This window comes from Balaenoptera physalus (genome assembly GCF_965194825.1).
Source record: "Balaenoptera physalus genome assembly, chromosome: 1".
In the NCBI taxonomy this organism is placed as follows: domain Eukaryota; kingdom Metazoa; phylum Chordata; class Mammalia; order Artiodactyla; family Balaenopteridae; genus Balaenoptera; species Balaenoptera physalus.
In genome coordinates, this window is record NC_138882.1 from 82,863,677 (window position 1) to 82,880,115 (window position 16,439).

A 16,439-nucleotide genomic window follows, 5' to 3' on the forward strand; every position below is an offset into this window, starting at 1 on the left:
AGATGGAGGTTAGACTAAAGGGAGAATTTTCTAGTGGTCCAGATAGGTAGGTACCAGAATAGAAAAAGGGAGGTTAGAGTTAAAAGTTGGTGAGCTTTCTTGACAAGGTCTAGGAGGAGGAGGGCAGGGAGAGGCCAAGGGCAGTAGAAGAGAAGCAAGGGTGAAAAAGGGGCAGCCAAGGTGGGAGGCCATGTGGGAGAGGAGGGAGGCCAGGGGATGGGAAGGAGACTATGATATAGGAAGAGGAGGAGGATGGGAGGAGAGGAGAAAAGAAAAATGGATGATTGGGTGGGAAATGACCTGAAGACCTAGGCTCTGCTCATCGTCACATGAACCTGGAGCTTCTGAGGGTAAGCAGGAGAGAGAAGGATCTTGGGCTTCCAGGAAGCCCTGAGACCCTAGGGCATCGTAGTCCAGTGCCCTCTGGCCCCTGTGCTGTTGACTCAGCCCGTTCACACTTCCCTTTTCTACGCTCACACCAGGCCAGTGTGTCTCTTCCCCTCCCCCACCTCTTAACTGCTAGTGTGGCTTCAGCTGAGAGTCAGGACTGGGCACCCAAGGTCCAGGCTGAGGATTCTCCTCTGAGTTTTGTTTCACTGCCCTGGGGCCCCAGACAGTGTCCTCTGACTTGGGGCTCATTACCCTCAGCCTCAGCCATCAGGATCTCGCTCTTCACTTTCTGAGAGGCAGGGAATCCTTGGAGGGAGTGGTCTTGCCAGCTCCTCTTCCTGCTGTCAGTCCTCTAAGAGTGGAGGGAAAATCAGGGCTCTGAGGTGACCACTGAGGAGGGTCCTGGAATAGGTGGAAAGCATGGTGTCCCATCTTCTCATCTCCTCAGTTTCAGGGAAAGCTCAGGGGCTTGAGAAGGGACAGAAAGAGGTCAGGGAGTATCACTTGACCTGCAGAGGTCAGGGGGAAGCAGGAGAAGAGAAAGCTGATGGGAAATGCCAGCCTCTGAGGTTCTGTGGAAGGGCCCAGAGAGTGTGCCCCATCTCGATGGAGACCAGAGCAGGAGGAACCGACATTGCCGCTGGAGGATGGAGGGTAGATGCCAGAAAGGACTTCCTAGACTAATTGGGTGAGGAGGAATAAGGGAGATATCCTAGGTTTTGGAGGGTAGCATGAGAGGGATAAAAGTTAGACTGCAGAATAGACTTCCTGCCGGGAATGAGACCTTGGTGGCCCAGTTTCCTTTCTTAAAGATCCCAGAGAGGACAAGTGACCGGAGACTGAAACCAGGCTCCTCCTGCCTCGAGGTTAGCAGGGGACACGCTGCCTCCCACAGAGAGGCCCCGTGTACCTTGGCTGAGCAGATGTGGAAGAGTCAGAGGTTTGGGACCCTGACCTCTGGTTGGGGGTGGCAGTGGAGGCATTCTGCCCCCTTCAGCCAATCTAATAAGGGGATCTCCTGCCCCCCACTGTGACTGCCACTGCCACGGAGATAGCGGCTCCAACACTGGTTGTCATGGTTATAAGAGGAGCTAACTCCCATAGATTTGAAAGCGCTGGTGAGCTGGCACCTTCTGCTTCGCCTGCTCTCCCCTCCTCTCTGCGCATCTTCCCCCGGCACAGAGAAGGGAGTACAGCAGCTCGGGGGCGAGCAGAGCTAGGGCTGGGAGGTGGAGTGAGGACGTGGAGGTCTAGAGCCGGGGAGATGAGCGGCAACAGGAGGCAGCCCAGCCGCAGGGGCCAGGTAGGTCAGGGGCCGACTCGGCCCTCGGGGCTGGCCTGGTCACTCCTGGACAGCTGCCTCTGACACAGCGCGGCAGGCTCTGCTTCAGGAAGTGGTGTGTTTCAGGCAGGCATTGCTCCCTTGCCTCTGCCCTCGGCCTGTGTCTCTGGACTCCTCAGGCACCCTGGCATCCTCCAGCCTCACTTCCTGTCTCTCTCGCCCCTTCTACAGACCCGGGAAAAAGAGAAAATGAAGGAAGCCAAGGACGCCCGCTATACCAACGGGCACCTCTTCACCACCATCTCCGTTTCGGGCATGACCATGTGCTATGCCTGTAACAAGAGCATCACAGCCAAGGAGGCCCTCATCTGCCCAAGTAAGTTGTTTGGACCCTGAATGTCACTCTGAGTCAGCGCCCACTGACCCTAATCTTTCTATCCATTCTTTTTACCTTGGATCCATAAGGATCACTCTCCTCTGTGAGCCCCCGCAGGGCCCAAATGCCAGGGCCAGATGCTTGATCCCTTTCTCCCTGTCCTCATGTCTAGGGGTAGTGGCAGTCAGAATATGTCCTAAGCAGGACTAGCTGGGGATATGGGGGAGGGGAGGCTGGGGTGGCTCCCCTTGCAGCTGTCGTCCGCTGGGTATCCCCCAGCTCCCTGAACAGCTGCTGAGGGTCAGGAGAACTGAGTGGAGAAGGAGCAGGAATGTTGTGTGTATGTGGGATGGGGGGGTGGAAATAGGGGAGCTGGGTGGGAAGCTGCTGGCCTTGCAGCTGTTCTGCCGATCTTCCTGGGCAGAACTGGGTGTTCAGGACTTCAGGGTCCCCTTGCCCCTTCCCTTTCTATTGACTGGGGGGAGCCTGAAATCTCTAAATCTCTGCAGTTTGAAGCAGAGGATTAGGGATTAGGACCCCCGTGTCTCAGATTTCTAGTCTGACTGATACACAGTGAGAAAGAGAGAATATGGCAGCAATGTGTATGTTGGGGGAATAAGGATTAGATAGAACTCCTGACCTTCACCCACATCTAAGGGTAGTCCTGTATTTTGTAAGTACAAGCAACGAATTCTTCCTTCCCCAAGATGCCTACACGGAGGGCTCCTGCCCTGTCTACCCACCCCCCTCCGCACCCAGATTCATGTCAAAGAGCTGCTTCTGATTAACGCAGGACCGGAGGTGTTGTGGCCTACGGCGGAACAGAGGGACAAAAGCTTTAGCTTCTAAATCTCTATGGAAGCTGCGAAGGAACCCCAGAAAGAACCAGCGAGGCTTCCCTACTTCCTCACTGTTCAACTTAGAGTTATGAGGATGAGGAGGGAACCCCAATCTAGATCCCTCTAGAGACCTGACAGAATTCCCAATCTGGAAGCTTGTTGCCAGGGGAACCAGGGAGGCGGGCAGCAAGCGCTATTTTGAGAGCAGGTGGAAAGCGGAGGTTCGATCCAGAGACACTGGGTGCTGGGGGTAGGAGAAGGGAGCTCCGGGGGGGGGGGTGGACGCAGCTCCAGCCCCCACTTCTGTCTGCCCCTCTGCCCCACCCTGCTCGCCTTGTATTTGTGGAAGTAAGCACGGTGCTGGGTATTGTCTGAAGGAGTTAGCAGAGTTTCCGGTGTTGTTGGACGGGGGAGGGGAAGCTGGAGACGGCCAAGGGCTGTGAGGGCATGTTGGGGAAAGGGACGGCCAGTAGTCCCAGTGCCTAGGCTTAGCTACTCTTCCTTTCCTCTCCTCTTCTCTCCTACCCCATGGCAGGGTGGGGTGGGTGATGAGGGAGAAGCAGATGGAGTGTGGGAGCTGTGGGTTTACCTTACTTGGGGAACAAGACTCCCCGGGTCCGGAAGGGAGGCTGGAGTCATAGCAAGCATAGCTGAGCAGTGCAGAAGGCAGGCAGGCGTGTCGGGCAGGGGCAGGGCATGGCCTGTCCCCCGCTCTACCGCTGGATCCATCAGCCTTAGCACTGCTTAGGCCTAGCCAGAGTTTGTGGGCATGCGTATGGCTCAACAGGAAGTGCACAGACACTCCTGAGTTAAACCCCAGCTCTACCACTAGCTGTATGACCTCTGGCAGATGGTTTAACCTCTCCAGGAGACAGGATCCTCATCTATAAAATGAGGATCATTGAATCTACCTCAAGGGGTGGTTAGGATCAAGCTCAGGGGATGTTCATTTCCCCCTCTCTGCCCCTAGCTCCCATCCCAGCTGCTCCTGTGCCACCTTCTGTTCCGTGGGCGTCCTCTCTGCCATCTGTCATTCTCAACCACCTTTGTGCTTCTTGAGCTCATCTCTGGCAGCCAGTAACCCCTTCTTCCCTCTAGTCCACCTCGCAGGTCATCTCTGAGTCAGGATTGCCTACCCCTCCTGATGGCTTAATTGCGGTCCACACCTATACCCCCTCACTTCATCTCCTGCTTGAAGGAAGGGGGGAGGCGGGAGGAGAGGGACTGGGGTGCGGCGATGGCCGAGGAGTCTGGGAAGGGGGAGAGTCTCAGGCTGTGTGGCCATGGGGAGATGGGTGTCTGCATGTGGGTGTGTCCCCCCCGTACCACCTGGCCCTCCCGTCACCCTCTCTACCCCACCCTCCCAGCCTGCAATGTGACTATCCACAACCGCTGTAAAGACACCCTCGCCAACTGTACCAAGGTCAAGCAGAAGGTGAGATGGCAGGGAGGGCAGAGGGCTGGGGGAGAGGGTAGTGAGTGTGCGGTACCCTCATGCCTTTTCCGTTCATTCCTCACCCTGTGTTACTCAACCCCTCTCCTCACCAGGGGGCAGCCCAGACCCTCCACCCCAGGCCACAGGCCCTGCAAGAGGGGGCCAGCCTGTTGCTGTAGACACATCCCCTCAGCACTGGGCTCAGCCACCCTGATGCCCTTAGCCATCGTGCCAGCTTTCTCCCTAGGGGGCAGCCACCCAGCTCCTGCCCTGGGCCTATGGGGGTGACCCTAGGGTGACAGCTGTTCTTGGTGTCTCTCTCTTGCTCTCTGTCTCACAGCAACAGAAAGCTGCCCTGCTGAAGAACAACACTGCCTTGCAGTCTGTTTCACTTCGCAGTAAGAGTGAGTAGTGAGGATGCTGGAGCCCCCATAGGACCCTGGACCCCAGGCCTCTCAGCCCATGAGCTCTGCTGCCCCCCTGAGGTCGTTCCCTGGCACAGTGCCTTCCTCTCTTCAATTGGATGCTGTTGGTGGGGTCATAAGGGAGGTCCGGACTCTTGGGCTTAGGGGCAGGACAGGAGAATTCAAATGGGGACGAAGGCTTGGGATGGCTGGTCATCTGAGTCTGGTCACACCTTATATTATTATTATTAGTTATTTACACTGCACTTGGGAATGTTGGCAGAAGTTGTCAAGGGCCAATTCAGACAGATCTGGTGTAACAGAAAGAGCGTGGTGCTTAGTCAAAAAGACCAGAGTCTGTGTATGTATACATATAGCTGATTCACTCTGTTATACGGCAGAAACTAACACAACATTGTAAAGCAATTATACTCCAATAAAGATGTTAAAAAAAAAAAAAAAAAGACCAGAGTCCGAATCTCTGCTCAGCCATTAGCTGAGTCACCCCAGACAAGTCTCTTAACCGTCCTGAGCTGCAGATTGCTCACAGTCTTGTGGCAGGAAAGAGATAAGGCAAGAAAAGCTCTTTATAAACATTAAAAGTATTGCACAAACATACGGGTAGAATTACTGTTATCATCTTTCTTTGACTAGAACAGGGCTAAAGGTGGGGCAGGAGAGGAGGCCTCACTTCTAGTCGAGGAGCCTGGGAGGCTTGAATCCTGGGAAGGCACCAGGTTTGACGCTTGCCTACTTGGTATCCCCCTGACAGCCACCACTCGGGAGCGGCCCAGCTCTGCCATCTACCCCTCCGACAGCTTCCGACAGTCCCTGCTTGGCTCCCGCCGTGGCCGCTCCTCCTTGTCTTTAGCCAAAAGTGTTTCCACCACCAACATTGCTGGGTGAGCCTCTGCTTGGGGAAGGGGGAGCCAGGCAGGCAGAGTATGGCAGTGGAGGCGGGGGGCTGAGAGGTCTTTCCCATCCCTGAGTTCAGAATTATAGACAGACAGGTAAGGAGAACTTGGGGTGACTGCCTCTGGGATCCCACCTTGGGTCCCCACCCGGGAAGGGGAACTCTTGCCCGAGTCGGGTGATGCAACAAGGCTCCCCTCCCCTCAGACACTTCAACGATGAGTCTCCCCTGGGGCTGCGCCGGATCCTCTCACAGTCCACAGACTCCCTCAACATGCGGAACCGGACCCTGTCAGTGGAGTCCCTCATCGACGAAGGTGACTGTGCCCGGACCTCAGGGAGACCAGGGCATGAGGGGCAGGTGGGAGCAGTCCTGGGAACGGCAAGGCGGGAAGGGATCTAGAGAAGGGCCCAGGACCCAGGGAAGAGAATTGGGGTCCGAGTTGTTTCCCCCACTCACGTCCAGGTGCGGAGGTGATCTACAATGAGCTGATGAGTGACTTTGAGATGGATGAGAAGGACTTTGCAGCTGATTCCTGGAGCCTTGCTGTGGATAGCAACTTCTTGCAGCAGCATAAAAAGGAGGTGATGAAGCAGCAGGATGTCATTTATGGTGAGCCAAGAAGACCACCCCAGACTTCTCTTTTGTCACCAGTCCTGTTTCTTTGTGTCCTTCCTCTGCCAGCCCCTACCTCTCAAGACCCTGCCCTCTTATCCCATTGGCCTTCAAGACCCTGCCTGGCATCCCCACAAGTAGCCACTAGGCCCCCACCTTTTGGGTTGTTGACCTCCAAAGCCCTTCTTTATCCCTTCCTTCCAGTCAATTCTTAGTCTTTCCTCTCTGCCTGTTCCAACACTGTACTGGGAACTGTGGGAAACCTAGACATGTAGGGGACACATGGTTCTTGACCCTAAAACAGCTCATAGCTTAAGATGGCACGGCATAAAGATAAAAAAATGATAAGAAAATGATCTACGATTGTAATAATGCAGAATGTTAACCTGGAAGGGATCTTGAAAACCTCAAATGAGCCCTGAGGTCCCCAGCCTAGGCCCCACCAATTGTGGCCAAGCCAGGGTAGAGGCCATGTGTCCCATCGTACCCACAGAGCTGATCCAGACAGAGCTACACCATGTGCGGACCCTGAAGATCATGACCCGCCTCTTCCGCACGGGGATGCTGGAAGAGCTACAGCTGGAGCCGGGAGTGGTCCAGGGCCTGTTCCCCTGCGTGGACGAACTCAGTGACATCCATACACGCTTCCTCAGCCAGATGTTAGAACGCCGACGCCAGGCCCTGTGCCCTGGCAGCACCCGGAACTTCGTCATCCATCGCTTGGGTGACCTGCTCATCAGCCAGGTGAGAAAAGGCAGGACCCGTGGGCAGCATTCATGGGAGGAGGTGTGACTAGAGTGGGCATTTCTCATCTCGAAACTCTAGGGGGTGGAGCCAGAGAGAGCTGGAGAGGCAGGAAGCCCGCCTGTTTGGTGGGAGGCCAGAGGGTGTTGGGGATGAGATGTGGCTTTTGGGGAAATGCTGACCCAGCCCTGCTCCCCCAACTTCTAGTTCTCAGGTCCCAGCGCAGAGCAGATGCGGAAGACCTACTCGGAGTTCTGTAGCCGCCACACCAAGGCCTTAAAGCTCTACAAGGAGCTATATGCCCGAGACAAACGCTTTCAGCAGTTCATCCGGGTGAGCAAACCTCTCCAGGACCCACACTCAGCCTCCTCTAGTGGCCCAACCCTTGTGGACACATCCGCTCGTGGATCCCATCAGCAGCCCCTCATAGCAGTAGAGCAAGTGCTTTTGCTACTTTGGTCCTCACAATAAACCTGTGACCTTGTCGTCCCCATTTTCCAGACTGGGTCACCTACGCCGACCGGTGTGAGGTAAATGGCCAAGTTAGGGCCGGCACCAGGGCTTAGGCTCCAAGAACGCTCCAGCGTTCTTTCTGTTACCCTCCCCTCGGGCCCCACTCTGGCCCTGAGCCCTCCTCTGCTCTTGTAGAAAGTGACCCGCTCGGCCGTGCTGAAGCGGCACGGTGTACAGGAGTGCATCCTACTGGTGACTCAGCGCATCACCAAGTACCCGGTGCTCATCAACCGGATCCTGCAGCATTCCCACGGTGAGAGGAAGAGCCTGGGAGGGAGGAAGGTGGGAGAGGGCTATCTGGGGTGAGAAATGGCTCGGGATAACCAAGGGGGGAGGGATAGGGTCAGATGTGGAATGCTGGGCAGCCTCTGAAGGTGGGAATCGAGATTGGTGGGAATTGGGGCTGGCTTGAAGCTTGGCTGAGCCATCCCTCCGTCATGCTGACCCCCGGTGTCAGGGATCGAGGAGGAGCGCCAGGACCTGACGACGGCACTGGGGCTGGTGAAGGAGCTGCTGTCCAACGTAGACCAGGATGTGCACGAGCTGGAGAAAGGGGCCCGCCTGCAGGAGATCTACAACCGTATGGACCCTCGGGCCCAGACCCCGGTGCCTGGCAAGGGCCCTTTTGGCCGAGAGGAGCTTCTGCGGCGCAAGCTCATCCACGATGGTTGCCTGCTCTGGAAGACAGCTACTGGGCGCTTCAAAGGTCAGTGGTCAGCTTGGCAGGCCAGGCAAGAGTCCGCGGTCAGATATAAAGAAGGAGAAGCATCCAAGCCCTTAGGACCTCTTTTAATGCAGCCCTATACCCAGGGTGAGACCCAGTGGGAGGAAAATATGTGGTCTCTGTTGCAACAAAAGTCTGAATACTGGATTTCACGTGCGATACAAGGACTTCCTTGTCAGTATTTATTCATTTCTTTGGTTCTTGCATGCCCAGAAAGCTACCGGTTTTGATGAGGAAAACAGAGAAATTCCAGGAGCAGAGGACAAGATCAGGGTAGTTGGTTCTACCAGCTGGAATCCCAGCCACCAGGGCTGGGGAATGGACAGGAGCTTTGGGAACACAGCTAGGGAAGGCCCACGGGAGGGGGCGGAGCCCAGGGAAGGGCGGGCTGAGGAGAAGAGAAAAGGGGGCGGGGCATGTTGGGCTGGGGCACTTTTTCCCAGGCTCTCTTCCCAGACTGCGCTGGCCAACGCTTTCCTACCTCAATCAAGACAAGAGAGTTGCAGGCCTTGGCTGTGGGGGTGAGGAATGAGGGGCAGAAGTATACCGTGCTACCTGAGGCCAGAGTCTGCCTGCACCTCTGTCCTGTGTCATGAAATCCCCACTCCGTAGGCTTGAGTATTGCAGGCTTCACCAGCCACTCCTTCATCCCTTTCTCTCCTTCCCATCCCTCCCACGCAGAAGCTAAGAATATAAAGCATGGGGGGGTTAAAAATAGCAAGGGTGGAGAGCTTTATTTCTGACATCCCTCCCCTTCTGTGTGCCCACAACTTAGAAAGATCTCCAAGGGCAAAGGGTAAGTGTGTGTCTTCTCGACTGTGACATCCAACTTTCTTGGGCTTGACCTTTATTTCCCCTTAAGTCTTAAAGCACAGGACCTCTTAGGATCTGAGAGCCTGGAAGGTGGGGCAAAGAAGGAAAATCAAAGCAGGGCCTGCTGGGGTTGAAGGAGATTGGAATTGTTCAGTGGTGGGAGAGCTGGATAAGGAACCCAACTGTTCCCCTCCCTGTGGAGCACAAAATGAGAAGTGGCAATATGCTGGGGTAGGGAGGAGCTTAGACCAAATATCCAAAAAGGTCTTATGTTAGTCAGTTGTTCAACATGGAACTGAAAGGCTCTGGGAATCCTTTTTCCCTCACAAAAATTCTGGACCCTTTCACACAGAAAAATACACATGTGTGATATATTAATATGTAAAGTTGCTTATGCAACTTCAGAGGATTTGCAGAGCCTCTGAAGCCCAACAGTAGACATCCTAGGGGGTCTGTAGACCCCAGGTTAAGAAACCCGCATTCGTTGTATAAAGAGGGTTTTCTCCACAGGCATTGGATGATCGCTTATGGGCACCTCTAGCCCAAGAAGCTGATTTATCTGATGGCACATGCATTTACCCCCCATTTCTGAGCTATAAGAATGGGAGAGGTGGGAGGTCTGCAAAAGTGGAGGAAGCAACCAGAGGGAGAGAGGTCAGGAAGAGGGGAAACAGGAGCTCTAACCTAATGGGGTAGACCTGGTCCTTGAGAAAGAAAAACAGCTGCTCAGACACTCTATAATGCTGACTGTCCTCCTGCCTTTATCCTCCTGCCAGATGTGCTCATGCTGCTGATGACAGATGTGCTGGTATTCCTCCAGGAGAAGGACCAGAAGTACATCTTTCCTGCCCTGGTGAGACCTTCTACCTTCTTCTTCCTCAGCACAGACAAGTGTTGAGGCCCTTCTTGCTTTCTTACCCCAGCCTAGAAGAACCCTGGAATCCTCTAGAGTCAAACAGCTGTTATTGTAACCATTACTATAATATAATAAGGAGAAATAAGAATAGCCAAGACAAATTGTTACTGTATGCAGGCACTTTTACACCTGTGAGGAAGGCCCATTATTATCCTCTTTTTGTAGATGAGGAAAGTAAAGCTTAAAGTTAATTAAATCGTCAAGGGTCACAAACGTTTCTAAGTCCTGTCTGGCTGGCACCAGAGCCTGGGTTCTTAACTTGTATTCTCGGCTGACTCTTCAATCCTTTGGGTATTCCAAAAGGACTGAAGACTCAAATATCCAGGGGTCAGGATTCCCAGCTTTAATCCTTCCTTTCCCCTGACTGGCAGGACAAGCCCTCGGTGGTGTCACTGCAGAATCTAATCGTGCGGGACATCGCCAACCAGGAGAAAGGGATGTTTCTGATCAGCGCGGCACCCCCTGAGATGTATGAGGTCCACACGGCATCCCGGGATGACCGGAGCACCTGGATCCGCGTCATTCAGCAGAGCGTGCGAGTGTGAGTGTGTGTATGGCCTCACAGTACCTGCAGTTTCAGGCCCCAGGCCACAGCACTCCCAGGAATGGAACCCAGGGTTCAGAGGTGGAGGCAGAGACCAGGGGAGAGACAAGATGGCCCAAGGCAGGAAATGTCATCTATGTTCTACTGTCCTGTAAAGTCACACTTTATGTGATGACGACCGCAACCACCTTCCAAATGCAGCATGAGCTGACAAGCTAAAGGAATACTTTAAGCTGTCACATTCTGGCATACCTGCCAGCCAGCAGTACAATTTCACCTCCATTAACATCTTACTCTGTAGGCAGTGGGCCATTATTTGGATTGTACTGTCTTTTACCTTTATTTTCTAAAAATGAATGAAAAAGAGGGGCTTCCCTGGTGGCGCAGTGGTTGAGAATCTGCCTGCTAATGCAGGGGACACGGGTTCGAGCCCTGGTCTGGGAAGATCCCACATGCCACGGAGCAACTGGGCCCGTGAGCCACAACTGCTAAGCCTGCGCGTCTGGAGCCTGTGCCCTGCAACGGGAGGGGCCGTGATAGTGAGAGGCCTGCGCACCGCGATGAAGAGTGGCCCCCACTTGCCGCAACTAGAGAAAGCCCTCGCACGAAACGAAGACCCAACACAGCTAAAAAAAATTTTAAAAAAAATAAAGAAAGAAAGAAAGAAATAAAGAAAAAGAGGAAAATGAAAGCATTGATACTAGTGGTAAGAGGAGCAAAACTCAAACTCCATACAACAGAGGCAAGAAGGAAATCATTTCATGTGCTGAAGCAGCAGATCTTTGGCTTCTGTTGGACACACATTAGATTTGAGGCAGTCAACTGTGTGTCTGTTGTGATAAAAAAAGTGAAGTGCATGTAAAATGTTGAAAATGGATTCTCAAAGATTATGCCTGAAGAATAAATTCAGTTAGGATGTTTATGATTTTTTTTAAAGTAATTTAATATTTTATTTATTTATTTATTTTTGGCTGGTTTGGGTCTTTGTTGCTGTGTGCAGGCTTTCTCTAGTTGCAGCAAGCAGGGACTACTCTTTGTTGCGGTGCACAGGCTTCTCATTGCAGTGGCTTCTCTTGTTGCAGAGCTCAGGGTCTAGGCACGCAGGCTTCAGTAGTTGTGGCTCGTAGGCTCTAGAGCGCAGGCTCAGTAGTTGTGGTGCATGGGCTTAGTTGCTCTGCGGCATGTGGGATCTTCCCGGACCAGGGCTCGAACCCATGTGCCCTGCATTGGCAGGCGGATTCTAAACCACTGCGCCACCAGGGAAGTCCTATGATTTTTTTTTTTAGCTTTCAGAGAATGTATTCTTCTCCACTTTATATTATGTAAACCTATTTTTTTTTTTTTTACTTCTGCAGTTAAGACTTTGAACAAATTTTTCAGAAATGCGTGCAAAGTATGAAATTACCTATTCTAGGAAAACAAGGCAAAGTACCTGTCCCATTGACAATAGATCTATAGTGCCCTTTTTATTAATAATATTAATATTTGTAGTTGCGAAAATAATATTATTCATTATAATTGATTTATTGAGCTTCTGCTGTGTTCAAAGCAGTGGTACATTATTTCATTTAATCCTCACAGAAAACCTGTGAGGAAGATATTGTCCGCATTTCTCACATGAGGAAATAGAGAGGTTACCACCTGGTAAATTGTGGAGCCAGGATTTGAGCCCAGGGTGCTTGATGCCAAAAACTGTAGTTGTCCCTCTGCACTATGCTACCTCTCCAGGTGACCTTTGGAGAGGGACAGACCAGTAGATGCAGATGATCAGTGCTAGGAAAAGGAGAGAGTCAGGAGTGGATGAAGCCAGGGCGTGGAGCTGATGAGGCTTACCAGGGAGAAATAGAGCATGTTTGGGAAGGAGGGTAGGCAGATTCCTGGTGTGTAACCTGACTTCCTTCCCCAAACCCCACCCAACCTGTTATCCCTCCAGATGCCCATCCAGGGAGGACTTCCCCCTGATTGAGACAGAGGATGAGGCTTACCTGCGGCGTATCAAGAGTAAGTCCACCCACAGAGTTTGTTTAAATAATTTATGATATATCCACACAGTGGAATACTGTCTAAAAAGTGAGATGGCTCTATGAGGGCTGATGTAGATCCATAACCAAAATACATTGTTAAACGAAAAGAGCAAGGTTTAAAACACTGTAAAGTATATGCTACCACTGATGTGAAAATATTGGGGATAGATATATGTCATATGTATTTTGTATATGTGTGTGCAATATCTCTAGGAAGATAAGATATTATTACTGTGGCTTCCTCTCGGCAGGGAAACTAGGAATAACAGGGTTAAGACAGTAACTTACTTTTTTACTATAGGGCCTTATATTAATTGGGGTATGATCTAACTGCTGTACAAAAAGATTAACAAAAATCAGTCGGTTACACGAGGTAGATTATTTCTCTCCACATAAGAGTCCTAGATTATTTCTCTCCACATAAGAGTCCAGAAGTGGGAAGTACAGAGTAGTTGTGCAGCTCTGCCCTCTTCAATGTGAAGATTCCCCATCTCTATGTCCTCTATGTCTGTGTCTCCATCACTACTCCAGCTCCTGCTATCACATCTGCATCCCAGCTAGCAAGGAGGGGTAAAGAACAAGGAGAGTTTATACCGATTTTTTTTAAGGGCAGATCTGGAAGACTCTCACGTCTGTTGGCCAGAATTTAGTCACGTGCCAATGCCTAGCTGCAAGCCAGGCTGGAAAATCGAGTGTAACTGGGCAGCTGTGTGCCCAGATGAAACTTGCACACCTTCTCTAATTAAAGGAAAGTGGGGAGAATGAAAACTGGTGGACAGCCTGCAGTCCCTGCCACACATTGTTTTACTTTTGTTTTTAAGACAAAAGTACGTGTTACTTTTCCCAAAAAGAAGTTCTTTTCTTTTTCATAAATGCCAAAAAACCAAAATTGAATCCTGCCGTTCTGCCCAGGCCTGGCCCCTGACCCCTGGGGCTGCCCCTTCACTACTGGCTCTTCTGGGTGCTCACCTGTTCTCATCCACAGTGGAGCTGCAGCAGAAAGACCGGGCACTGGTGGAGCTGCTGCAGGAGAAGGTTGGGCTGTTTGCCGAGATGACCCACTTCCAGGTGGAAGAGGATGGCGGCAGCGGGATGCCCCTGCCCACCCTGCCCAGGGGGCTTTTCCGCTCTGAGTCCCTCGAGTCCCCTCGTGGCGAGCGGCTGCTGCAGGATGCCATCCGTGAGGGTGAGGGAGCTCCTAGGGAAGAGTCCAGACTCATCCACTCACCATCCCAAGATATGGACCCGTGGCTAGACACACACAGACAAGGGGGACGTCAGCCCCATAGGCCATAACTCCCCTGAGTGCCTGTTGCTTGCGGGGGAAGATGGTCCTTGCTGCTGTTTGACACCTCTCATCCTGCACATACTTGTGCTGCCCCTTGGGCACCTTTAATGACCTTTGCCTTGTATGTGGTGGTGGCAGTGAGACCCCACTACCTGTGCAGGGGGCATTCCCCTAGATGCCTGCATGTTCCGTGTACTGAGCGAATGGCATCGCCTCCCATCCCCCGCAGGATTCTCTGTTGCTGCTGTCCTCACCTCTTCTTTCCCCGCAGTGGAGGGCCTGAAAGACCTGCTGGTGGGGCCTGGAGTGGAGCTGCTCTTGACACCCCGGGAAACAGCCCTGTCCGTGGAACCGGACAGCGGTGGTAACACGAGTCCTGGAGTCACTGCCAGTGAGTGCCAGGGCAGGGCACCAAGGTAGCACGTGGGAGGGGTTAAAGAGAATGGGGTGGTACCAGGGACTGAGTGGTATCAGGGTGCTGGGGAAGTGGTTCGGCCCATCCTTTTCCCCTTCTCAACAGATGGTGAGGCCAGAACCTTCAATGGCTCCATTGAGCTCTGCAGAGCTGACTCAGACTCCAGCCAGAAGGTGGGTTTCAGGAGGTGTCAGGACTTGGCTAGAGGGAGGGAAAGGGACAGCTGCCCTATAGATCCTTGACTCAGAGCTATCAGGGACAGGCACCAGGGACTTGTGTGTCTGCTGATTCCCCATCCTTGCCCGTTTCTGCAGGATCGAAATGGAAATCAGCTGAGATCTCCCCAGGAGGTGAGATGGGAATGTGATCATATAGGAGACTGAAGGAGGGGTACTCTCATCTGAGAAATTAGAGCCCAGTTTGGAGTTGGGAGGGGGAGTGTACACCTCAAAGTACTTGCAGTCTTATTGTCCCACGCCCACACTTATTCAACTTCTGGGCAGTTCTCCCATCCTGAAGCTTGGACTCTGTTCCCACCCTCTCCTCTGTCCTCAGGAAGCGTTGCAGCGATTGGTCAATCTCTATGGACTTCTACATGGCCTACAGGTCAGTGGGGCAAGGGCTAGCATGGGAAGGGGAGGAGCCAGACCCGAGCTGCCCATTTAGGTGGGACAGAATCATCCTAACAGGCCTTTCTAAGCCTTCCCGATTCGAGCTCTCCAGGAATCATGACCTGGGCCCTGGGGAGTGAGGGTGAGGGGTAGAAGAAACGGGGTCCTGATACACCCCTCCATCTCCATTCCACCCGCAGGCGGCTGTGGCCCAGCAGGACACTTTGATGGAAGCCCGGTTCCCTGAGGGCCCCGAGCGGCGGGAGAAGCTGACCCGAGCCAACTCCCGGGATGGGGAGGCTGGCAGAGCCGGGGCTGCCCCTGTGGCTCCTGAAAAGCAGGCTACGGAACTGGCATTGCTGCAGCGGCAACACACGCTGCTGCAAGAGGAGCTACGGCGCTGCCGACGCCTCGGCGAAGAGCGGGCGACGGAGGCTGGCAGCCTGGAAGCCCGGCTCCGAGAGAGCGAGCAGGCCCGCGCCCTGCTGGAGCGGGAGGCCGAAGAGGCTCGCAGGCAGCTGGCCGCCTTGGGCCACACGGAACCACTCCCAGCTGAGGCCCCCTGGGCCCGGCGGCCTCTGGATCCGAGGCGGCGTAGCCTCCCTGCAGGCGATGCCCTGTACTTGAGTTTCACCCCCCCACAGGTAAGGAAGCTTGAAGTAGTGAAGTGACATCAGGGTGGACATGAGGGTCCATGAGAGAACCAGAAAGGAATTGGAGATTTGAGGCCAAATGACATCGGGCATCAGACTTGAAGGATATAGGATACTGATGGGAGGACTGAACAGTTGCGATGGGTGTGGAAAGAAATCAGTCAGTGGTAGAGGTGCTGAGAGTTGAGTCTTCACACTGCTCATTCCCTGGCCTCCTGCTTTTCTGGCCTGCTGTCCACAGCCCAGCCGAGGCCATGACCGCCTGGATTTGCCTGTGACTATTCGCTCTGTCCATCGACCCTTTGAGGATCGAGAGAGGCAGGAGCTGGGCAGCCCCGATGAGCGGCTACAAGATAGCAGTGACCCCGACACCGGCAGCGAGGAGGAAGGTAGCAGCCGTCTGTCTCCGCCCCATAGTCCACGAGGTGAGATCCTGGTGGAGACATGGAATGGAAATGGGATGTAACCTGGGTACAGACCCTTGGGCTGTGGTTTCCAAATGAAGCCTGCATCCTAAAGCACGGGAACATTTAGGATGGTCCCTAACCAACCACTGAGGTCTACAGTAACTCTTGGGAGGGGCACAGAGCACTTCCTGTTTTGCCTCCTGGTAGATGGGAAGTGGAACTCTAGGAAGCAAAGAATGTAGGGGCCTCTGCTCCAGTAGGTCCATGATTCCCAGCCTTTTCAAGCAGAAGTAGATTTTCAAAGTAAAAAAATTTCAAAGCCCTCCAAGTTCTTATAGTTGGTTCAGGAAATACAAAATAACCCAAAGCTACTGTGACTTCATGTAATACTAATCTTAACATAGTTTGTATTTTATTAATCAAATTGTGTCTCCATATACTTCCAAGTACCTAGGTGTGCATACCTTACTTTGTTGACAGAGGTTTTCCCCTCACCCAAGGATTACAGACCTCTGCCCTCCCTCACAGCTCTC

At 53.0% G+C, this 16,439-nt stretch overlaps 1 protein-coding gene across 9 annotated transcripts in view; it reads left to right on the forward strand.

Annotated features, from left to right (window-relative positions):
• The window catches only part of ARHGEF2 (Rho/Rac guanine nucleotide exchange factor 2), a 42,668-nt gene that overhangs the window by 24,677 nt on the left and 1,552 nt on the right, over positions 1–16,439 (forward strand). For 4 of the 9 annotated variants that reach the window (XM_082456367.1, XM_082456370.1, XM_082456369.1 and 1 more), the window contains 20 exons: positions 1,904–2,048; positions 4,255–4,322; positions 4,663–4,726; positions 5,499–5,628; positions 5,846–5,955; positions 6,105–6,251; positions 6,748–6,998; positions 7,206–7,331; positions 7,647–7,764; positions 7,969–8,217; positions 9,825–9,901; positions 10,336–10,505; positions 12,442–12,509; positions 13,518–13,718; positions 14,092–14,211; positions 14,341–14,408; positions 14,550–14,585; positions 14,791–14,841; positions 15,047–15,490; positions 15,741–15,924. In XM_082456367.1, coding sequence (XP_082312493.1) covers positions 1,904–2,048; positions 4,255–4,322; positions 4,663–4,726; positions 5,499–5,628; positions 5,846–5,955; positions 6,105–6,251; positions 6,748–6,998; positions 7,206–7,331; positions 7,647–7,764; positions 7,969–8,217; positions 9,825–9,901; positions 10,336–10,505; positions 12,442–12,509; positions 13,518–13,718; positions 14,092–14,211; positions 14,341–14,408; positions 14,550–14,585; positions 14,791–14,841; positions 15,047–15,490; positions 15,741–15,924 — 2,827 coding nt within the window. Of the gene's footprint in view, positions 1–1,639; positions 1,694–1,903; positions 2,049–4,254; positions 4,323–4,662; positions 4,727–5,498; positions 5,629–5,845; positions 5,956–6,104; positions 6,252–6,747; positions 6,999–7,205; positions 7,332–7,646; positions 7,765–7,968; positions 8,218–9,824; positions 9,902–10,335; positions 10,506–12,441; positions 12,510–13,517; positions 13,719–14,091; positions 14,212–14,340; positions 14,409–14,549; positions 14,586–14,790; positions 14,842–15,046; positions 15,491–15,740; positions 15,925–16,439 lie in introns of those variants that run through there. The other 5 variants (XM_082456372.1, XM_082456373.1, XM_082456374.1 and 2 more) reach the window with 3 other exon arrangements.